Genomic DNA, 24,071 nt, shown 5'->3' with positions numbered 1-24,071 from the left:
GCATAGCAGTGACTCTTTGGAGGGTGCTGCTGCTGCTGCTAAGTCGCTTCAGTCGTGTCCTACTCTGTGCGACCCCATAGACGGCAGCCCACCAGGCTCCCCCGTCCCTGGGATTCTCCAGGCAAGAACACTGGAGTGGGTTGCCATTTCCTTCTCCAGGAAGTGAGTAGGTGCATAACTAAGGATTCACCTGAATAAAATGTGGAATGGGGTCATACAATGAACTCTGATTTTTCAGAGGCTTCACAGAAAAATCCTACTAAGGAGTGTTCTTGGCCTGCAACGGCAGAGCTGGCTGTCTCTCTGGCCCCATGTAGCTGCCCCAGGGCAGAGACAGGCTGGGGACTGCCCAGCGGTTTACACTCAGTGTCTATGACACTGTGCACAAGGTCGGCCAGGGTCACGTGCCTGAGAAACCAGCCAGCGGGGTGAATATTGTCACCAGGGTGTGGATGGAGACAGCTGATGGTGGTGGGAAGCTGGAATGAGTGGAGCTGAGCTGTGTGGAAGGAGCTGTTAGAGAAACAGGGAAGACTCAGAGTTAGGCTGAATCTTACCCACATGTCACCAAATGCAGAGCCAGATCTGTGTTTACAGCTGCATGAAGAAAACTGGAACTTCATCAACATACTAGATTTTTCAGCAACAGACTTTATTATTTAAATATTTACAAATAATAATCTATTGAAAAAAGTTTAGTTTCTTACAAAATTTGGCATTCAGTGTTCCCAGATCACTTTACTATCTTGTATTTATATGTCAGATTTTTCTTCATAAATAGTTCACTCAAAATCCTGAATTACTTGCTAAATTGTACATTAAAAGCTCTTTTAAAGGATTTTTCACCCCACCTTAGTTTTCTGAAATCTAGATGAAGTTTTCTCCACTTGACTTTAGGATCACTTGTTTCTTCAACATGAGAGCCTTAATGTTGATTATGAAATGAGGTCACTGAAGACTTTCCTTCTTTCATGACAGTGTTTTGTACAGTCTGAATCCACACATGTACCTCAGGTGTGGTTCTTATGAATAAAGGATTTGTCATATTTTTCAGTGAATCACTTCTTTAGGATGAATTATTTGGTATTTCTCAAGAGCCTTCACCCTCTTACTTCCTGTCATAGATTATTCCTTCACTGAGTCTTCTTGTGCACATCAACTGTGCTTGGCTTAATGTTTGTTCAGTGATTAGACCCAGAGGCTTTCCCAGATGGAGTCTGTTCATGTTGTTTACCATGGATTATAAATGAAAGCATTTTCACACTGATTGCAGACTTGGATTCTCCCCTATGCAAATCCTCCAGTATGTTGAAAGTTTAGAGCTGTTGTTAAAGACGTCCACATTCCTTATATTTACAGTGCAAGTTCTCTCATGACATCTATGGCCACACAACAGACTGAAGGTTTTGCTATATAAATGTCACACATGTGGATTCTTTCATATAAATGTGCATATGTCAAATGGAGTAAGGATGACTGAAGGGTCTTCCCCACTGATCAGTGTTTTACAGTGATTACAACTTTCTTTGATGTGACTCTCTGATGTGTTCAAATATTAAAACTATGGTTGAAGTCTTGTCCATGTTTATTACATTTACAATACCATGTCATCTAAGGTCAGAATACTTACTGAAAACATTCATAATTTTCTCTCCATTGTGGGTTCCCTCATGTCGCCTAAGGGCGGAACACTGACTGAAGGCTTTTCCACAGAGATGACATTCATACGGCTTCTCTCCAGTGTGAGTTCTCTCGTGACGTCTAAGAGCAGAACATTTACTGAAGGTTTTCCCACAGAGCTGACATTCATACGGTTGCTCTCCAGTGTGCGTCCTTTCATGCTGTCTGAGGTTGGAGGACTGACTAAAGGCTTTTCCACAGAGATGACATTCATACGGCTTCTCTCCAGTGTGAGTCAGATTGTGTTTTCTAAGGTCAGAGCTTTGAATAAAGGCATTCCCACAGATATGGCATTCATAAGGTTTCTCTCCAGTATGGGTCATCTCATGTCTTCTAAGGCTAGAGCAATTGCTGAAGGCTTTACCACACAGATGGCACTCGCATGATTTACCTCTGCTGTGGATCTGCTTATGTGGATTAAGGTATGACTGGTCACTCTGGGATTTTTGATACTGTTTGCTGATATTGGGTGTCTTTTCTGTGTGAGTTAACAAATGTCGACTCAGTGTGGAGCTAGGACTGAAATCTTCTCCCAAATCATTACATTCACAGGGATCCTCTGGAGTGTGAAATGTCTGCTTTTAGAAAGGAGATGAAAGGCTGTTAGTGGTTTGTCTACGTACATTCATACACTCCTTGCTCTACATACAAATCCAAACCAAATCATTCAGTGAGAGCTTCCATTTACAATCTTTCCAATATTACCTGCATACATACAGTGATTTGCTTTTTATGTGTTGTAAAGACTTTCTCTAAATAGTATCCCAACTTCAGTTTGAGCTTATAGGTTAATTTTGAAGACTGCAATATGTTTCAAAAACTAGACATATGAACAATTTGTGCATTTGCCCACCCCCTCTTTTTTTTTTTTTTTTTTTTTTTAAAGATCTGAGTTTATGGTTTTGAGGTCAGGTTAATTTCTCCACTAAATGCAAACCATTTAAAACTTTTTGCTCAGATATACCTTAATCCAAATTATTAATACCCACTGCCAGGTTTTTAATGTTGATGACCAGGGTTAACACTCAGGAAACTGACCATTGGGATGATTGTAGATGTGTCCTTCTTGCTGATATGCTGTGTGGCTAACAATTCTTCTTTAAAGGCACTTTCCCTGCCTAAAATAATTGGGAAAAAAAAATTAGAATGGCATTAGTGAAATGAAAATGTTGAAAAACTCTGACCTCTATGTTTCAAAAACTGGCATGTCGATGGGGAACACTCCAAGAAACAGAAACACATTTATAGGGCATTGACAATTAGTAAAGATTTTCAGGAATGAAATATGAAAAAATGGAGATAAGATGCTGAGTAGGTAAAGAGGGAAAACCTTCAGAGGGGAGGATGAGAACAAGAGTTATATGTGAAAGTTTAATAAGTACATGAATGTCCTTTTCCCTAAAGCCAAAAAAAAGATAATGGCAGGAGGACACATGAGTGAGCCTGAAATATGTAAGGAATAACAACATCTAAAGAATTTTGCACCTACATCTTAGAAAATATCACTCAGTTAACAAAATCTTCAGTTGATGTTTGCTAAGTATGTACTCACTCACTGACTAGGCATAGGCCCCTGATGCATACCTGGACTGTGGCTTTGGAAAAATCCTCTTCCTTCAATCCACAGCTCTTCACCTTGCTCCAACTGGAAAATCACATCCAATTTGCAATGCTGATACCCTGTTCATAGAAAAAAGGTGGATTTTGAGTTTTGTGTTAGTAAAAGCACATTATCATCAAGTCCAGGACAGGCTACTGAGAAATAAGGAGGCTGACCACTGAAGTTTGGCTCAGGCAACACCTTGAACACAGAAAACACTGAAATACAGATCGTGTGTCCAAAATAGTGAAGACCTCTAGATGCTGATGTCCATGTTCGAAGACAGGACACACAGAATCCCTTAGTCTTTCCAAAAATGGAAAAATTAAATGTCCCCATAGTGGGTTGAATATTATTTTCAAACAGATGCCAGTAAGTTCCACGAGTATAATCAAGGTTTTACTATTTTCTCTAGTCTGCTGTCAATCCTCAGCACAGTGACTAAAGCAGAATAATTAGAAAATATTTACTCAATTTATTGATACATCAAAAATACTAAATTCCCAGGTCTGTTCTGAATATTAGAGACTGAATAGGAAGAAAGAGATTAAACTGTGGTCAAGATTACATTTAGTGGGGTAACAAACTAGATGTAAGTATTACATAAAGAAACAACTTGAATGTAGTTATAAGGCCTACAAAAGAATCAGGACAGAGACTGGGTGAGTATGTAGAAGCTGTTCTAGATACTTATTGACCGAATCAATAAATATCTACCTACCTACCTACCTACCAACCAACCTACCTACCTACTTATCTACTCACCTGCATACATACATAAATGTTGACAGACTCACCCACGAAGACCAGGTGACTGATATTTTCCAGCATCACATCTCTGAATAGCTTTCTCTGGGATGTGTCCAGCAGGGCCCACTCTTCCTGGGTGAAGTCTACAGCTACATCTTCAAATGTCACTGATTCCTACAACATGGATATTATAGTTCTGACAGAACAATCTCTATTAATGTCCAGGGCAGGAGGGTTGATATGGCAGCGCTGAGTAAGGGGGTGGAGACGCTGGGTGTACAGAAGGATCAAACCAAGTTTGGGTTCTTGCTGAGCTGGTATTTGCTTTTCAGATATGTCACAGAGATATACACAGTCTGAATTAATACAGACTTTATTAATTTCTTTGTCATAAAGAAATATCACATGAAATGTGGTATGATAAAACCTGAAAAATCTCCCCTAAACTGGTAATTATGAGTTCAGACATGTAATTAAAACTTTCATTTGAAAATTCATAACTCTCTTCTTAATTTCAAATAACTTACAGACATATCACAAGGCAAACATTAACCATGATTTGCCACCTTTAAACCATAACTATGGTTATATCATTCCCCTAAAAGAACTTCAGACTCCTCATCTATTAAATGGTTTACTAACCAACCTAGATAGCACATTCAAAAGCAGAGACATTACTTTGCCAACAAAGGTCCATCTAGTCAAGGCTATGGTTTTTCCAGTGGTCATGTATGGATGTGAGAGTTGGACTATGAAGAAGGCTGAGCGCCGAAGAATTGATGCTTTTGAACTGTGGTGTTGGAGAAGACTCTTGAGAGTCCCTTGGACTGCAGGGAGATCCAACCAGTCCATCCTGAAGGAGATCAGCCCTGGGATTTCTTTGGAGGGAATGATACTAAAGCTGAAACTCCAGTACTTTGGTCACGTCATGCGAAGAGTTGACTCATTGGAAAAGACTCTGATGCTGGGAGGGATTGGGGGCAGGAGGAGAAGGGGACGACAGAGGATGAGATGGCTGGATGGCATCACTGATTCGATGGACGTGAGTTTGGGTGAACTCCAGGAGTTGGTGATGGACAGGGAGGCCTGGCGTGCTGCAATTCATGGGGTCGCAAAGAATCAGACACAACTGAGCGACTGAACTGAACTGAATGTGCTATGAGTGTTGAATGATCCAATGAACTAATGAATGAAGTTCTTCCTATCTAAGTAAACATGCATTAAATACAAACCTCAGTCTATTACTCAGTAAAGTGTCCAAGAACCTTGAAACCATCTCCATCATTCTTCAGAAATGAACAAGTTTCATATAGAACTTGGTATCAGTAAATGTGGTCTCACTGAACTCAGTAAGAGTTGGATGTTCACAATAAGGTATGAGGTCAGATGGCTCAGCAGCATAGGCCAGGGACTCTGAGAGAGCTCTCTTGAAGGACAGTCCTAGCCTGACCATGCCTGTTCTCAGTTTTCTCTGGGACCTCAAACACCACTCATCACTCTCTCCTGTCTTCGGCTTGCCTCTCTGCTAAAGGATAACAGAAGCCTCTTGATTGGGTTTGGGCTATCTAGCTCTTCAAAACTATCCACAGGGTCTTAAATTTTTACTCTGCTATCCTCCTCCTGAACATGCAGCCACAATAAAGGAAATAATACCCCCCTATATAGTAATTTCAGTTACCAAGTATGAAAAAAGGGTTAATTTTCTTTTTAAGAAGTTCCCAAAAGAGCAGATATATTCTATCAAAACTTTAAAATTAGAAAAAAATAAATGAATGATTCCTCATGCCTTCTCTGTCCTCAACTTCTCTCGTCCTCCTTTCAGAGCCCCCACCGAGGACCGGTGAAGACCGGACTCACTGAATTCAGGTGATGAGACCTCAGCCTCTCCACTGGATGGTAATCTTCTGCTCCTCCCTCATCTCTGGTCACCACAACCTTAGGCTATTATAGCCAATAACATGATTAACAAGTGAATTATTCCCTGATGAGACCAGGGACAGATTAGAAAAAGAATACTTCTCTCACCTCTTCTATAAATACACAAGCTGCACAGAGGCTGAAATAAATCAGTGTGATGTTAGGAAGGATACTAGTTACTACATTTCACTGGTGCTCAGACCCATGAATACTTTTTGATTGCACTTAGAACATCCATCCAATAAGAGAAACCTGCCCATTTCCTCTCAGGAGCAGGGTATGCAGTTTCAGCAGAAAAAGGCATTCCCTACTCACCAATGGCTGCATTGTCAATAACTCAGTTGCCAGCAGTCTTTCTCTGGGTTTTCACTCACAGACAGTCCAAGCATTAAGCAGGCAAAGCTGAGGATGGAGAGAAAAGTCAAGAGACTCCAGTCTTATGCACAAGTTCCAGTCCAACATCTCATGAAATCCCAAATCTTCACCTGGTTGTTGACTCCCAGTCACACCAACAAACATGCCGTGCACATTCTATGAGAAACACACAGAGGATGCTACTCCTCTCCCAGGGTCAAAACTAAGAAGACTGTAACTATAGTCATTAACAACAACGGAAGAAACACAGATAACTTATGGACATTTATGGACAAGAACATCAAAGCTCAAAGTATTGAGCTTCGTATCAATAAGTAACTTCAATAACTCTGTGATATCCAGAGTTATTCTCTCCCTGACTCCAAACCACAGTGACCCCTGACTCATGCCACATGTAGATTTTGGTTTTCATTTGTAGGTAACACTATGGACATTCTCAGATTTCATTATTCTTGATTTATGCACCCACAATGGTTCTTCAGCATTCACGGTGGCTCTCTGAAAACTCACTCCCTTCCAGCTCTCCCTTCAACTCTTCTAGATCTGTCCCCCATGAACTCAGAAGTCAGTTAACTAAAAATCTGCATTATGATGGAATTAATTTAAGAATTTATTCCATTTGGAGGAATCATGGCACCTATCCTGCCAGCCTTGTCCTTAACATCCCCTGTGCCAGAAAGTAGCAGGAGTCCAAGAGTCATAGTGTTACCATCATGGACTGTTTCAACCCTGTAGGTCAAGGGTGGTTGGAGTTTAGGAGGAAATCTAGTTAAGGCCACGTGATTATCTTAGTAAAGGGGTAGCCGAAATTCTTGAAATCCCTGCATTAATCTTCATTGGCTGCCATATGCCTGCATTTCATTATATACAAACACACTTATGTGTATAGGCATACATATACATATGCACACAAATGTGTGTGAGACACACAGAGAAAGCATTTATAAACTGTAAATTCTCCCCTTTGTTGTTTAGTTGCTAAGTCATGTCCAACTCTTGCGACGCCAAGAACTGCAACCCTCCAGGCTTCACTGTCCGTGGGATTTCCCAGGCAAGAATGCTAGAGTGGGTTGCCACTTCCTTCTCCACCATCCTAGGTACTGAACCCATGTCTCCTGCATTGGCAGGCGGATTCTTCACCACTGATCCACCAGGGAGTTCTCCTCTAAAATACCAATAATAACTAAATACATTTTATGGAAAATGATGATAATGGATCATAAATGAAAGTAAGATTAACTCACCCATTTGTACCTGAGGTCCACAAAAGAAAAAAAAAAAAAAAAAAGATACATTCGCATCAAATATGACTCTGTGCTTGGATATTTACATACTCACTTAGTCCTCCCAGTAACCTGGCGATTTTAGTTTATCAATTTAACAGACGACATGGATAGTTTAAACCTCAACTAGCAGAGACTTTCACTAAATCCAACCAGAGCTAAACCTTTCCCTTCCCCTCTGCCCTGATCTGCACAGAACTCTACCACTCCCTGAGGCCATTCATCTCACTAGTCACTAGGTATTTATGTATGTTCTGTCCTCCCAATGGTCTAAGTCTACCTAAGAATGATACGATTAAGCAAGTTCACCTCTGACCATTATGTATTATAAATACAGAGAAATGTCCACCGTAAGGTAACTTGCCCTCAGTGCCTTGCCCACAAGTGGCTGCAGTCCTGTAAACAATTATTTTCTGATTATAAACTCCTTCCCAAAATAATGGAGTCTGTCCTTCCTGGTAAAATTCTAGTATTTACCCCAGCCCATGGAAAAGCTAAAGAAGCCAACTATTAGGGATACAGTCATTCACCACCCAAAACTACACAGCATATAACTGGTTAACTATCTTTCAGGCTCACGTGTATCTGGCTCCAAAGTCTATTCCCTGACCACAGTTTAATGTGAGTTACGTCCTTCCATGGTTTAAATGCCTCTGAAAAATCAGAACCCCAGAGGGATAAACATTCAGGGATAAACATTCATCCCCTCCCTAGGGGATGGATAAAATTGGCGCAGGGTGTGTAGGTGAGCTGGGATGATTTCAGAAGGCTTTATGCTTGAAATCACAAAGAGTTCCATACTCAGTGACCAGAACCTGAATCCCATGAATCTTTGGAAGAGAAGCCTGACAACTGGGGCCTCTCCCTCCAACAACCAAATACTCTGATGACCAAAGGACTAAAACCAACTGCCTTCAACCAGCATCAGGGAGAGGAATGACTGAGATTCTGGGCCTTTGGACAACATCAAAGCTGCACTAAGCCATCATATATATCCCCTCCCCACTCCAAGGAGCCCAGCGTGGGTTCTGTGTCAGAACTGCCATGCCGGGTTTAGAGCAGAGACCTTCGATGGCTTTCCCAAGTAGACTCCATACATACTCGGTAAGATGTCAGGCACATGTCTCCATGGAGCAGACTGTTCAGCTAGCATCTTCCAAAGCTGACAGACTCTGCAGAGGGAGAAAACGGACATTTCTTCATTCTCTGAAACTGAGGCAAGTCTATGGTTTCACCTCTCAGCTCTGACCATCCTACACACAAGGCCAGGAAGTGGCTAGATGCCCTGCTCCAGGTGGGCCCTAAGCTCTGTCCCGTGTTCCTCCTCACTGCGTGTGGACTGGGTCCTATGCTCTACACCCCTTAGACACCTGCCTCTACCCTGAGCTCTTCAGAAGAATGAGGACACCCCTCCCCCCGACACTGGTCCATACCTGGAAACCTGAATCTTCTCTGTGATACACAGGAGGGAGAATGTTGTCAGCATCCCAGAGACAAGCAGTGCCAGGGTGGTTCTCAGGCTTGCTCTCTGCCTGTTGTAGGCACACACTCTGAAGAGTAACTGGAATCTTCTGGGGCGAATTGAGGGAACTAAGGATCTGGAGGGTGATTTAAATGTCTGGGGGTGGGGTGAGAAATAGAATTCTGGGCACTGTTTCCTCTTATTTTCCTCTGTGAGTCACCCAACAAGGACAGTACTGTCAATCAGATCTGTAAGAAAAGCCCCAGATTAATACAAGGATCTGATAACTGGGGAGCAGCTGTCAATATTGAGGACAGTTCACAATATCTGGAAGCTACTCCATCAGCATAGTCTACCTACTGAGTCATAAAGAGAAGGAAGATCTAGTAAGACTACTCGGGCATTGTCAATGGGGTTAGGTTAGGTTTTGACCTCAAGGCAGATTTAAATTGAAATGTAAAATAATTTTTTTACCTTTAGAGTTCGTCTTCTAAGGACATAAGATATCCAGGGAAGCCCTCTACACACAAAACAGAACAGCCCTGTGAATGGGAAGGAACATATCTAGCTGTCACTGCGCTTTGCCCACACTTCCAAACAGAAGGCATCAAAGGTCACCAGTAGGTGAGAACTATAAATAAAGGTAGCCCTGCTGGAGCTGATATCTTTCTCCAAACTATCACCATGTATGCATGTGGCTTAAGGAGAACCCAACTCAATGAAAAAGACTTAGAAAAAATAACCAAAGGAATAATAATTAAAAAGACTAAAGCGTAAGCCCCCGCGTCCGAGGTAAGGAGCAGCGGCTGTGCTTTGCTGGGGCAGCTGTGAAGACAGACTCCAAGTCCAAGGTAAGAGAAACCCAGGTAAGACAGTAAGCACTGAGAGAGGGGATCAGGGGGCAGACTGAAACTACAGTCACGGAAAACTAGCCAATCTGATCACACGGACCACAGCCTTGTCTAACTCAATGAAACTAAGCCACGCCATGTGGGGCCGCCCAAGACGGACAGGTCATGGTGGAGAGGTCTGACAGAATGTGGTCCACTGGAGAAGGGAATGGCAAACCATTTCAGTATTCTTGCCTTGAGAACCCCATGAACAGTCTGAAAAGGCAAAAAGATAGGACACTGAAAGAGGAACTCCCCAGGTTGGTAGATGCCCAACATGCTAGTGGAGATCAGTGGAGAAATAACTCCAGAAAGAATGAAGGGATGGAGCCAAAGCAAAAACAACACCCAGTTGTGGATGTCACTGGTGATAGAAGCAAGATTCGTAATGCTGTAAAGAGCAATATTGCATTGGAACTTGGAATGTCAGGTCCGTGATTTAAGGCAAATTGGAAGTGGTCCAACAGGAGATGACAAGAGTGAACGTCGACATTCTAGGAATCAGTGAACTAAGATGGACTGAAATCGGTGAATTAACTCAGATGGACCATTATATCTACTCCTGTAGGCAGGAATCCCTTAGAAGAAATGGAGTAGCCATCATAGTCAAGAAAAGAGTCCGAAAGGCAGTACTTGGATGCACTCTCAAAAACGACAGAATGATCTCTGTTCGTTTCCAAGGCAAACCATTCAATATCATGGTATTCCAAACCTATGCCCCAAACCAGTAACACTGAAGAAGCTGAAGCTGAACAGTTCTATGAAGACCTACAAGACCTTCTAGAACTAACACCCAAAAAATATGTCCTTTTCATTATAGGGGACTGAAATGCAAAAGTAGAAAGTCAAGAAACACCTGGAGTAACAGCGAAATTTGGCCTTGGAGTACAGAATGAAGCAGGGCAAAGGCTAATAGAGTTGTGCCAAGAGAACGCACTGGTCATAGCAAACACCCTCTTCCAACAACACAAGAGAAGACTCTACACATGGACATCACCAGATAGATGGTCAACACCGAAATTGGATTGATTATATTGTTTGCAGCCAAAGATGGAGACACTCTTTACAGTCAGCAAAAACAAGACCGGGAGCTGACTGTGGCTCAGATCATGAACTCCTTATTACCAAATTCAGACTTAAATTGAAGAAAGTAGGGAAAACCACTAGACCATTCAGGTATGACCTAAATCAAATCCCTTATGACTATACAGTAGAAGTGAGAAATAGAGTTAAAGGACTAGATCTGATAGATACAGTGCCTGAGGAACTATGGAATGAGGTTCGTGACACTGTACAGGAGACAGGGATCAAGACCATCCCCATGGAAAAGAAATGCAAAAAAGCAAAATGGCTGTCTGAGGAGGCCTTACAAATAGCTGTGAAAAGACAGGAAGTGAAAAGCAAAGGAGAAAAGGAAAGATATAAGCATCTGAATGCAGAGTTCCAAAGAATAGCAAGGAGAGATAAGAAAGCCTTCCTCAGTGATCAATGCAAAGAAATAGAGGAAAACAATAGAATGGGAAAGACTAGAGATCTCTTCAAGAAAATTAGAGATACCAAGGGGACATTTCATGCAAAGATGGGCTCGATAAAGGACAGAAATGGTATGGACCTAACAGAAGCAGAAGATATTAAGAAGAGGTGGCAAGAATACACAGAAGAACTGTACAAAAAAGATCTTCATGACCCAGATAATCACGATGGTGTGATCACTGACCTAGAGCCAGACATGTTGGAATGTGAAATCAAGTGGGCCTTAGGAACCATCACTACGAATAAAGCTAGCGGAGGTGATTGCATTCCAGTTGAGCTATTTCAAATCCTGAAAGATGATGCTGTGAAAGTGCTGCATTCAATATGCCAGAAAATATGGAAAACTCAGCAGTGGCCACAGGACTGGAAAAGGTCAGCTTTCTTTCCAATCCCAAAGAAAGGAAATGCCAAAGAATGTTCAAACTACCGCACAATTGCACTCATCTCACATGCTAGTGAAGTAATGCTCAAAATTCTCCAAGCCAGGCTTCAGCAATATGTGAACCGTGAACTTCCAGATGTTCAAGCTGGTTTTAGACAAGGCAGAGGAATCAGAAATCAAATTGCCAACATCCGCTGGATCATCGAAAAAGCAATAGAGTTCCAGAAAAACATCTATTTCTGCTTTATTGACTATGCCAAAGCCTTTGACTGTGTGGATCACAATAAACTGTGGAAAATTCTGAAAGAGATGGGAATACCAGACCACCTGATCTGCCTCTTGAGAAACCTGTATGCAGATCAGGAAGCAACAGTTAGAACTGGACATGGAACAACAGACTGGTTCCAAATAGGAAAAGGAGTACATCAAGGCTGTATATTATCACCCTGCTTATTTAATTTATATGCAGAATACATCATGAGAAATGCTGGGTTGGAGGAAGCACAAGCTGGAATCAAGATTGCCAGGAGAAATATCAATAACCTCAGATATACAGATGACACCACCCTTATGGCAGAAAGTGAAGAGGAACTCAAAAGCCTCTTGATGAAAGTGAAAGAGGAGAGTGAAAAAGTTGGCTTAAAGCTCAGCATTCAGAAAACTAAGATCATGGCATCCGGTCCCATCACTTCATGGCAGGTAGATGGGGAAACAGTGGAAACAGTGGCTGACTTTATTTTTCTGGGCTCCAATATCGCTGCAGACGGTGACTGCAGCCATGAAATTAAAAGACACTTACTCCTTGGAAGGAAAGTTATGACCAACCTAGACAGCATATTCAAAAGCAGAGACATTACTTTGTCAACAAAGGTCTGTCTAGTCAAGGCTATGGTTTTTTTCAGCGGTCATGTATGGATGTGAGAGTTGGACTATAAAGAAAGCTGAGTGCTGAAGAATTGATGCTTTTGTACTGTGGTGTTGGAGAAGACTCTTGAGAGTCCCTTGGACTACAAGGAGATCCAACCAGTCCATCCTAAAGGAGATCAGTCCTGGGTGTTCATTGGAAGGACTGATGCTGAAGCTGAACTCCAATACTTTGGCCACCTGATGTGAAGAGCTGACTCACTGGAAAAGACCCTGATGCCGGGAAAGATTTAGGGCAGAAGGAGAAGGGGATGACAGAGCATGAGATGGTTGGATGGCATCATCGACTCAATGGACATAGGAATGGGTGGACTCCGGGAGTTGGTGATGGACAGGGACGCCTGGCGTGCTGCAGTTCATGGGGTCGCAAAGAGTCGGACATGACTGAGTGACTGAACTGAACTGAACTGAAAGCATAAGAGAGACTGGCATGGAAAAGAGATTGAACATTAATATTCAGATTCCTTTGCCTTGGAGCAGAACATCATTTAAAAATTATATAACAATTTTAGTGATAAGACTACAAACTATTAAAAACCTTAATTAATAGAACTTCAAAGCTTAAGTACAGGACTGAAAATAAGAGATTATAAGACATCAGAAGGAAAATTGACTTGCAGGGCTCTAGAACTTCTGAAGTAAAATAAAGATTTATTAGTAATTTAAGAGAAGAGACCACATTGGGAGATCAGAGAGAAGAGAACAGTCAGTGCTAAAAACTCATTCATTTATGTGGATGACAGGCTTTAAAATGAGCAAAAGATAAAAGAATTAAGTAAAAATCAAGTAAAAACTATTGAAAGGATCAGAGAGAAATTGAAAACTGTGAAAGACAAGTCTGCAACTTATAAAATCCCCATTAATGGTAAAGATAACAAAGGAAATGATATGACAAAAATAATGTAATGATTTAGTTCAATAAAGAAGGATTAAAACATATAAAAAAAATACACAGAACAATACAGTAGAGACAAAAGTCTTAGTTGACAGGAGACGTGGAAGCAGGGAATGGAGAGCTATTGCTCCCATCATAGGACCATTATCATTACTGACATTCATCACCGTGACGGTACTTATTACAACAATTATGATTTATCATTGATGTTAATAAACAGTGACTCACCTTTCTCTGTTCACACAGGGCACCGAGTTTCCTGAACGGACTATAGAGGGTTTCACAAATATATACAAATACACTGATCCTTTCAAGTCATCCCAGGCCCCTTTGCAGAAACAAGCGTCCATCAATTTCCCAAGTTTCTCTCAGGAGGCCGGAAGCAGCCATTTTGACAGAAAAGACTAGATGAGGACATCCTGGCCTGCCTAAGCCTCTGGAAAATGTTATAAGTCATATTGGGGACCAGCAACCATTTGATCCTGCCTGCAAGGCCTGGGAAGGAAGCCCACGACTGGCCAGGCTCAGTGAAAATTTTCCTACAGTCCTTGGAGGCCCTGGAACAGACACAACAGGAGAAGCATGAAACCTACAGAGGAGGTCCTTGCCACCTGGAGGCTCTGCAGCATTTTCTAGGTGTGCCCAGAACCAGGCAACTGCTCACCTGCTCTACATCATACGAGTATAGAGGAGGGCAAGAAGGGACCATCTGGCTGCCCACTCACAGCCCCAGGCTTGGAAGCAAGATCTCAAAGTACATACCTCTACGCTGTAGGGTGGAGCAGATGGCAGAATGTGTAGCAAGACAGTCCAGGCTGAGAAAGGCTCTAGTCTTATTGTTCAGAGTAGGTGGGGCCCTGGAGGGCTGGGGAACAGGGCATAGTCCCTGAGTCTGGCCTTCTTTCCGGGAGGCCAGATTCCCTGAAAGACACATACACACATACTTAAATGAACATAAATGTACATTCAAACTGTGGAGACTTTTTATTTCCATTTATCCCAAAGGAGAGACTTCAGTTCACTCACTGCATCCATCAAATTTGACTGTGTAATTAGCCCCAGAGAAGATGTTAGCTAAATGCAAGAGAGTATGTCAAATAGGCCACATAGGCTTATCGCAGTAAGTTAAAGTGAAAAAATACACAATAATCAGTAGTAGAAACAAACTATTCTAAAGACAATGACAGTTTAAACAATAGGGTTACAATACAATCAAATGACCAATTAACAGTTACAGTTACTGTCACCATGGAGAATGAACATGATCAATACCACAGAACAGGGCCACGGTTGTTATCTTGAAAAAAATGTTTAACTTTAAATATACTTAACAGAAACAAAAGGCTTGAAAATGAATGAGCCAGTTGTTCAACCTTATAAATCAAGAGAAACTAAAAGGAAACAAGAGTAAATTGACATTTCAAATTGTTAGGAATTAAGATATTAGTAAAAGTTAAAAGAAATACAAAAGATTAAATAAAAGAGTAAAGAATAAAATGAAGAAACAGATTATTTGACAGAAATCAATTAAGTAAAAGTTTTGATAGTCAAATCAAGGAATTAAAAAAGACACATGAAAAGCTTCTTTCTCAGGCAAGATCAGTCCTGTGATCACTCCGAAGTGTGGAGAACATGCCTTCAAGGCTTCGACTCAACACACCCTTTCCAATGCCACAATCACACAGGGGAAGGAATTTACTGAGTGGCACAGATAGTCTCCTGGGGCTTCCCTGGTGACTCTGGCGGTAAAGTGTCTGTCTGCAATGCAGGAGATTGGGGTTCAATCCCTGGGTTGGGAAGATCCCCTGAAGAAGGCAATGGCAACCCTCTCCAGTACTCTTGCCTGGAGAATCCGGTGGAGGAAGGAGCCTGGTGGGCTACAGTCCATGGAGTCGCAGAGTCAGACACGACTGAGCAACTTCACTTCACTTATAGTCTCCTGCTGTCTAAAGATTCAAAAGGATTCACAGGGATTCAGAAGCAGTAAACACGAGATGAACAGGTGGATTTTTCTGTCCATTTCTTCAGAACACCCTCCCACCCTACAAGAAGCCTCACATATTTGGTTGCAGCAGTGGGTATGGGAGCTGGACTGGCCTTCCCTGTTAGTCACAGACCCCACGGTCTCCTTAGCATCTGCCAAGCACAGGGTCACCTCAGGGGAGGATGGAAGAGACCTCCCTTCCTCTGGCTCCTGAGCTTCTCAGTCTCCCTCCCATTCCTGGCTCCTTAACCCCTCAACAGCACTCCTGTTCTTTCTTCCAGCTACCTTCACAGAGGCAAGCGCCCTCTAAGCCCTTCTCATTGGAGAGATACTTTTGACCTGCGCTTAGTTTAACAAGTCTAGACGTGGACTTCCCTGGTGACACAGTGGATAAGAAGCCGCCTGCCAATGCAGGGGACATGGGTTCAGTCCCTGGACTGAGAAGATTCTGCATGCGGTGGAGCAACTAAGCCCACGAGCCACAACTACTCAAGCCCATGCCCCAGACCCAGTGCGACAACAACAAAAGCCTGGATCCTCCCTTATCAAGCAGACTCATGACTTCCGCTTGACGAAGTCAAGTGATGGAGCAGGCTAGGGGGTCAGCAGGAGAGGCCCTTAGAGAGGAACCAGCACTGTCCCCATGGGAATGACATGGCCTGACAGGGACAGTCACAGGGTCTGCCCTTCTCAACCCTGCCTGCCCCTAAAAATCACATCTCCTTATTCTGAGCAAGAGCTACTTCCTTTCATGACTTTAATCCCAGTAATCTCAAAGGTTGATGCTTTTGAACTGTGGTGTTGGAGAAGACTCTTGAGAGTCCCTTGGACTGCAAGGAGATCCAACTAGTCCTTTCTGAAGGAGATCAGCCCTGGGATTTCTTTGGAAGGAATGATGCTAAAGCTGAGACTCCAGTACTTTGGCCAGCTCATGCGAAGAGCTGACTTATTGGAAAAGACTCTGATGCTGGGAGGGATTGGGGGCAGGAGGAGAAGAGGACGACAGAGGATGAGATGGCTGGATGGCGTCAGTGACTCAATGGACATGAGTCTCAGTGAACTCCGGGAGTTGGTGATGGACAGGGAGGCCTGGCGTGCTGCGGTTCATGGAGTCACAAAGAGTCGGATACGACTGAGCAACTGAACTGAATCTCAAAGGATTTAATTCCTCTTTCCCAGAATATCACACTACAGCTATCAAAAAACACATTAAGAAGACCTAATCAGCAGCACTGGAAAACATGAAAGAAAGGAGTAGTATTGGAAAACATGCAACGGAAAGAGCTCAGCAGCTTATTTACCACGAGCAGAAGCACTCTCTTCCAACTAATTCTGAGAACAATCCAGCTTACCCTTGATCACTTTCCAAGACAAGAAGAAAGGATGTCTAGGGGGGTCTCTGAAGAGGAGACTGTTTAGAGATGCCCTGGGGAGCAGCAGGGCCCCAGGACCAGGCGAGGCGGGGGAGGGGGACCCAGGAGAGGACAGGGGTCAGCAGAATCCAGAAAAAGGGCCCAGACTTGGTTGGAAACCTCAGTTCACAGCCCACTAAACTAAAAGCTCATCTAAGGGGATAAAGATGTTGAATATTAGACTAAGTGGTTAATCCAGGGTTTGACTGCGGTAAAAAATTACCAATATCTTTAGCAAGAACACATTGAGATAGCATAAACTTATTTAGCACTAAGGAATATTTTCAATATATGAAATGATATACATTGGAAAATCAACTGAATCTGACACAATACATGTGAAAGGGAATTAAGCTGGAAATTTAAGAACAAAATGAATGAATCTGGGATCTACTTTTCTTTTGCCCCCTGCTGCTACTGTGGCTCATAACTCCCTCCTCCCATTCTGTCCTTTTCTATCTGTGGATCATCTTTTTCTGTCTTTTCGTTCATCCCCCTGCTTTTTGCCCAGGTCACGCTCCTTCACTCTTTACTGTGTCTTTCTAAGCCCAGGGGACCCACTCCCCCAAGCTCAACTGCCCCCTGCTTCTATCTCACGCTGTCTCCCTGGTTCTCCCTCGATCTCCCTTTCTCCTCATCCCCTTGCCCCACGCATTCACAGGACGAGCACGCCTTCCGGTGGGGCCCTGGGAACGTAAACACACCCTGACAGGCACTGCCAATGGGATGGGATCTGAAACCGCCCCCCCCCCCGGGTCTCGGGGGCCTCTCTGAGGAGGTGACTGCGAAAAGATCACCTGGGCAGCAGTAGGGCTGGGGCCCAGGACGAAGCAAGGCTGCAAAGGAGGACTCCAGGGAAGACAGGGGTCTGCGGGACCCGCGGTCAGGGGCAGGCGTGACGGCCCGACTCCGCCCACCAGGGCCGGGGGACACGCCGGGAGGGACCTGACCAGGCGCGGGGAGTGGAGGGAAGACGGGGACGAGGACCGAGGCTGGAAGGTCGGGGCGAGGACCAGGCGCGAAGCGGTTTTACCAGAAATAGGTGTGGGTCCGGCCCCCGCGGCAGAGCGCCTCCAGACTAGGCGGGGCTCCCCGCGGCTGGGACGGTAACAGCCGCGGGGGCCCGGGAGTGTGGAGGACCCGGCGCTGAGCGCGTCAGCGCGCAAGTTTGGACGCGAAGTACTGAAACTCACTCGGTGAACCGGGCCGCCAGTCCTGGAGATCTGCTTCCCGGTTGGCAGGAAATGGCGCCGCCGGGGGTGTGACCAGGGGGCGTGGCCTTGGGCGTGGCCACCCGCCTCCCCGCCCCTGGGAGTTTCCGGTCGTTGGGTACCGCGTCTCTGAGACTCCATCGCCTTGGGACCTCGTCTCGTGTCCAGCCACTGGCGCCGCGCCCACGTTCCCTCCAGTCAGATGTTTACGGTGCTTTCAGGTAAAAACCTAAGGTCGTGAGGCCACTTATACTGAATGCAGAGATCTTTCTTTCTCAAAAAATAGAAAATGATTTAAGTCAAAAATCCTTTCTGGGAGCGTGTCCTGTGAGTCCTGTGATACGTTTGACATTTGGGTGGGAATGACATCCCACATGTTGTGTAAATCATTACTCTCTTAATATATTGTAGTTTCACATTTTCGTTCGTGTTTATTATCGCAGTTACTTGAAAGTAACAAGGGACACCAAGTGGCCCCTCCAGAACCAAACTCTGACCACCCCTACCCCGCCCCGCCCCCCGCAGCCCCTGACAGCAGCTGTAGGACTTAAATGTCCAGCCCAAATCCTGCTCATGTGCCCTAAGGTCTCCTGAGAGTACCCGGCCCCCTACCTCCCCGTTCCAGGATCTTCAGCAACAGAATGATTTGTTCACTAACAAGTGGTCTAGTGGGCTCTAGACCACTCAACCATTGATATGGTGCTATGAACTGAATTGTGACCCCCCGCCCCCAGTTTTCATACATTAAAACCCTGTCCCCCCAGTGTGATGGTGTTTGGAAATGAGGTCTCTGGGAGGTAGGTAGAGTTAGATGAAGACTGGGGCCGGGGTGGTGGTGGGGAGTGGGTGGGCAGGGGTCGTTAGAGGAGGTCACCAAGAGAAGATGGAACCACTGGTCGACTCAAGAACTGGACCTAGGCAATTAGAGATCCCTCATCCCCTCCCCTGTCTTTGAAATGTATATTCTGCTCTGTTCCCTCACTAGGGTCATTTCTAGGAGGCAGCTTTGAGAGTAATGTGGTGTCGAGACCACATGGATGGTGTGTGTGACTGAGGCTCCATTAAGGCCTCTCTAAGTGCTTAAGATTCTGGGAGATGGATGTGGAGATCTACTCACCTTGTAGCTGCCCAAGACAAGCCTCAAATGTAAGTTCCCTTTCTTATTAAAATAGTAGCCTTCTGTTCTCGGGCCAGGCTTCCTTCATAGCTCAGTTGGTAAATCATCTGCCTGCAATGCAGGAGGCTGAAGTTCGATTCCTGGGTGGGAAAGATTCCCTAGAGAAGGAAATGGCAACCTACTCCAGTATTCTTGCCTGGAGAATCCCATGGACAGAGGAGTCTGGCGGGCTACTGTCCACAGGATTTTAAGAGTTGGACACAACCTAGCAACTAAACCACCACCATTCTCAGGCCAGAGGGTACCCAGATATTTGGTTAAATATTGTTGTGGGTGTGTCTCAGGGGTGTTTCTGGGTAAGATGGACATCTGTGTTAGCAAACTGAAAGAAGCACAGTTGCCCTTTCCAGGGTTGGGGAGGAGAAGCTCATTCAAGCCTTTGAAAGTCTGAATGGAACAAAAGGCTGAACAAAAGGGAATTTGCTCTCTCTCTGCCTTTTTGTCTTCAAGCTGGGAAATCTGTATTCTCCTGTGTTCAGATTTGGACTGTGTCGACTGAAAAGATGCTCAACTTGAGAGCTGCGAGTTAAGTTTTATTGGGGGCAATAGGAGGACTGCGGCCTGGGAGGCAGCACCTCAGGTAGTTCTGAGAGAATGCTCCAAAGAGGCAGTGGGGAAGGTCAATACATAAGATTTTGGTGAAGGGGGAGTTCAATATAATTATTTCAGTTCAGTTCAGTCACTCAATCATGTCCAACTCTCTGCCACCCTATGGACTGCAGCACCCCAGGCTTCCCTGTCCATCACCAACTCCCGGAGCTTGCTCAGACTCATGTCCATTGAGTCAGTGATGCCATCCAACCATCTCATCCTCTGTCATCCCCTTCTCCTCAATACCATTAAACACTCATTTTACAAAAGGTTTTCTGCTAGTCAGGTGGAGCTGATGTGATCATGAAGGGATTTAGTGCTTTTCTAGATATGAAGAGATGCAAGGGTTGGGATCATGAAATCAGCTTCTGAAAACATCTTAAATATCTAAAGACCTGTCTGTTAGGGAAATTAAATGAATAGTTTTGTTTAGGCTTCAGAGGCAAAGCAGAGCAGGCCTCTGACCTTGCTTCTAACCTGCCTGGACACTGCCCTGGGAGTGACTATGAGTGACTACCTGCTATGAGTGCAAGACTTGCAGCACTGTAGATAAAATGGGAGAGAAATCTTGAGATTGTTGAGACCCTGGAGGAGGCCTGGCCAACCAAGCCCCAGGCTTAACTACATTTCAAGTTTTACACAACAAAACAAACAGCATTAACGTGAAACCAGAGCTGCACTGCCAAAGCATGCTCAAACTACCTCACAATTGCACTCATCTCACATGCTAGTAAAATGATGCTTAAAATTCTCCAAGCCAGGCTTCAACAGTAACTTCCAAATGTTCAAGCTGTTTTTAGACAAGGCAGAGGAACCAGAGATCAAATTGCCAACGTCCGCTGGATCATGGAAAAAGCAAGAGAGTTCCAGAAAAACATCTATTTCTGCTTTACTGACTATGCCAAAGCCTTTGACTGAATGGATCACAACAACTGTGGGAAATTCTGAAAGAGATGGGAATACCAGACCACCTGACCTGCCTCTTGAGAAACCTGTATGCAGGTCAGGAAGCAACAGTTAGAACTGGACGTGGAACAATAGACTGGTTCCAAATAGGAAAAGGAGTACGTCAAGGCTGTATATTGTCATCTTGCTTATTTAACTTATATTGCAGAGTACATTATGAGAAACGCTGGGCTGGAAGAAGCACAAGTTGGAATCAAGATTACCGGGAGAAATATCAATAACCTCAGATATGCAGATGACACCACCCTTATGGCAGAAAGTGAAGAGGAACTCAAAAGCCTCTTGATGAAAGTGAAAGAGAGTAAAAATTAGCTTAAAGCTCAACATTCAGAAAACTAAGATCATGGCATCTGGTCCCATCACTTCATGGCAAATAGATGGGGAAACAGTGGCTGACTTTATTTTTCTGGGCTCCAAAATCACTGCAGATGGTGACTGCAGCCATGAAATTAAAAGACACTTGCTCCTTGGAAGAAAAGTTATGACCAACCTAGATAGCATATTAAAAACCAGAAATATTACTTTGCCAACAAAGGTCCGTCTAGTCAAGGCTGTGGTTTTTCCAGTGGTCATGTATGGATGTGACAGTTGTGAGAGAGTCAGTTCCTAGGCAGGTTGATAAGGAGTCTAGGGGTCCCCAAGGAGAGAGGGGTCTGGAATTCTCAAGGAGGAAGAAAGGACAAATCTTTTCTTCCTTCTCTACATTCCTTAGGATTATATAACAATAATGTATCCTGCCTAAGGACGGTCTCTGGATTAAACTTTCTGTTATCTTAAAATGTAAATTATGGGAGTAGGTCTGGTGAGGTCTTTATGACCTCCAGACATTCTTTGGATTCATTGGAGAGTATATAACTTCATTGCTAACACTAGCAAGTGGGTACTCTTTCTGCCCCCTTCTGATGCCTATGTCAGAAGCTTTCTCTATCTCCTTTATACTTTAATAAAACTTTATTACACAAAAGCTCTGAGCGATCAAGCCTCGTCTCTGGCCCCGGATTGAATTCTTCTCCTCCGGGGGTCAAGAATCCCGGTGTCTTCGCGTGATTCAACAACAACCTTTCAGTTGGGCCATAAAGAAAGCTGAGTGCCGAAGAATTGATGCCTTTGAACTGTGGTGTTGGAAAAGATTCTTGAGAGTCCTTGAACAGCAAGGAGATACAACCAGTCCTTCCTAAAGGAAATCAGTCCTGAATATTCATTGGAAGGACTGATGTTGAAGCTGAAGCTTCGATACTTTGGCCACTGATGCAAAGTTCTTACTCATTTAAAAAGACCCTGATGCTGGGAAAGATTGAAGGTGGGAGGAGAAGGGAATGACAGAGGATGAGATGGTTGGATGGCATCACCGACTCAATGGACATGAGTTTGAGTAAACTCTGGGAGTTGGTGATGGACAGGGAGGCCTGGCGCGCTGCAGTCCATGGGGTCACAAAGAGTCGGACATGACTGAGCGACTGAACTGAGAGCTGCACAGATTGATGATGATAACAGTTTGTGACCCTCCTGGGATTATAAGCGGGAACCCGAACTGCAATCTTTTAAGTCTCACCCATGGAGTGGCCGTGCTGCCTGGGACCTTTTCCCAGTTGGGACTCCAGATATTCTGTGCCATGGGACTCCCCAGCACTGATTAAGTCTGGATGTTGATCAAAACCCAATTTAATGTTAGTAGTTGAATTAATATTCATTCATTCATTCATTATTAATACCCATTAATTAATATGAGTTAATATTAATAAATATTGAATTAATATTTGTATTATTTATTTGTATATAATGAGTGGCTTATTTTGTTAACAAATTCTTTGAACCTGAGATGAAAGTGAAAACTTTTGGCAAAACAAACACAAATTTACAATGACCTATGATAACCAAAATGTTAAGATTTTTAATAGTATATGTCTTGTGGCGAGTTTTACTTTTCTTTGTAAGACTTTTTTTTTTCCTTAAGATTTCACCCCAGTTTGAGTACATATCCAAAATCCACTGTTCTATTTTACCATGTTTGAATTACTACTTCTCGTATTCCTCTGAGCAGCCTAGCAAAGGAGCCCTGGTCCCCTGAGAGGCCCTGGACTGTGAGAGAATACATTTCTGTCCTTCTGAATCACCAAGTTTGTGGTAATTTGTTATGGCAACCTTAGGAAATCAAGGTTGCCTAAAATGTCCTAAGTAAGATGCCATTTGTGATATCTTTCATTAAAAAAAATTTTTGTTGTTGTTATTTTTGGCCGCATTGGGTCTTTGTTGCTCAGAATTGACTTTCTGTAGTGTGGTGAGCGGGGCCTGCTCTCTAGCTTTGGTGTGTGGGCTTTTTGTGGGAATGCCTTCTCTTGTTGCAGAGCATGGGCTCTAAGGCATGCCGGGCTCACTAGTTGTGGTGCTCAGGCTTGCTTACTTTCCCTGTAGCATGAATCCCCTGGGACCAGGGATGGAACCTGTGTCACCTGCATTGGCAGGTGGATTCTTAACCACTGGACCACCAGGGAAGTCCCCATCTTTCAGTTTTTAACTGAAAGATTTTTAAGTTGATTAAATCAAATTGATTTTAGACTTTGAAGCGATTTCCTAAATTTTGCAGAATCTTAGGTAAGATGCAAATAGTATACACACACAGGAGCTGTAAAGGAAAAATCTTACAGTAAATCCAGCAGATACAGGTCAACTTGTGGAAATTTTGGTATCCAGTATTTTCTTCCTGTATTTACATCTGCCTTAACACATAGCGTCAGACTTTATTTTTTTGGGCTCCAGAATCACTGCAGATGGTGACTGCAGCCATGAAATTAAAAGATGCTTACTCCTTGGAAGGAAAGTTATGACCAACCTAGATAGCATATTGAAAAGCAGAGACATTACTTTGCCAACAAAGGTCCATCTAGTCAAGGCTATGGTTTTTCCAGTGGTCATGTATGGATGTGAGAGTTAGACTGTGAAGAAAGCTGAGCGCCAAAGAATTGATGCTTTTGAACTGTGGTGTTGGAGAAGACTCTTGAGAGTCCCTTGGACTGCAAGGAGATCCAACCAGTCCATTCT

At 43.7% G+C, this 24,071-nt stretch overlaps 2 protein-coding genes across 18 annotated transcripts in view; one reads left to right on the top strand and one right to left on the bottom strand.

The window, feature by feature from the left end:
* Window positions 1-631: 631 nt before the first annotated feature.
* Window positions 632-18,395, bottom strand: LOC147343446 (zinc finger protein 705A-like). Of its 11 annotated transcripts, none has more exons than XM_086379788.1 (10): window positions 18,281-18,388; window positions 14,454-14,612; window positions 9,542-9,609; window positions 9,039-9,315; window positions 8,707-8,777; window positions 6,263-6,349; window positions 4,078-4,204; window positions 3,265-3,360; window positions 2,719-2,798; window positions 632-2,258 (listed from the first exon to the last, which is right to left on the bottom strand). In XM_086379788.1, exons 6-10 carry the CDS (start codon window positions 6,272-6,274, stop codon window positions 1,608-1,610), a joined length of 966 nt encoding a protein of 321 aa, XP_086235914.1. In that variant the 5' UTR covers window positions 6,275-6,349; window positions 8,707-8,777; window positions 9,039-9,315; window positions 9,542-9,609; window positions 14,454-14,612; window positions 18,281-18,388; the 3' UTR covers window positions 632-1,607. The 11 variants fall into 11 exon arrangements, with proteins under 11 accessions (XP_086235914.1, XP_086235920.1, XP_086235913.1 ...); XM_086379794.1 differs by having other exon boundaries at window positions 632-2,255; XM_086379787.1 differs by having other exon boundaries at window positions 18,121-18,304.
* Window positions 18,330-24,071, top strand: part of LOC147343443 (uncharacterized) — a 38,401-nt gene continuing 32,659 nt past the window's right edge. For 6 of the 7 annotated variants that reach the window (XR_015156011.1, XR_015156015.1, XR_015156014.1 and 3 more), the window contains exons 1-2: window positions 18,330-18,519; window positions 19,284-19,444. The gene's annotated coding sequence lies outside the window, so the exon portion shown is untranslated. Of the gene's footprint in view, window positions 18,520-19,283; window positions 19,445-19,925; window positions 20,340-24,071 lie in introns of those variants that run through there. The other variant, XR_015156012.1, reaches the window with a different exon arrangement.

Source organism: Bos grunniens, chromosome 27, assembly GCF_055505025.1.
Source record: "Bos grunniens cultivar Pamir isolate PY7600 chromosome 27, Bosgru_T2T1.0, whole genome shotgun sequence".
Lineage (NCBI taxonomy): Eukaryota > Metazoa > Chordata > Mammalia > Artiodactyla > Bovidae > Bos > Bos grunniens.
Note: the sequence above shows the minus strand (reverse complement) of the source record. Positions and strands in the feature narration are given on the sequence as shown.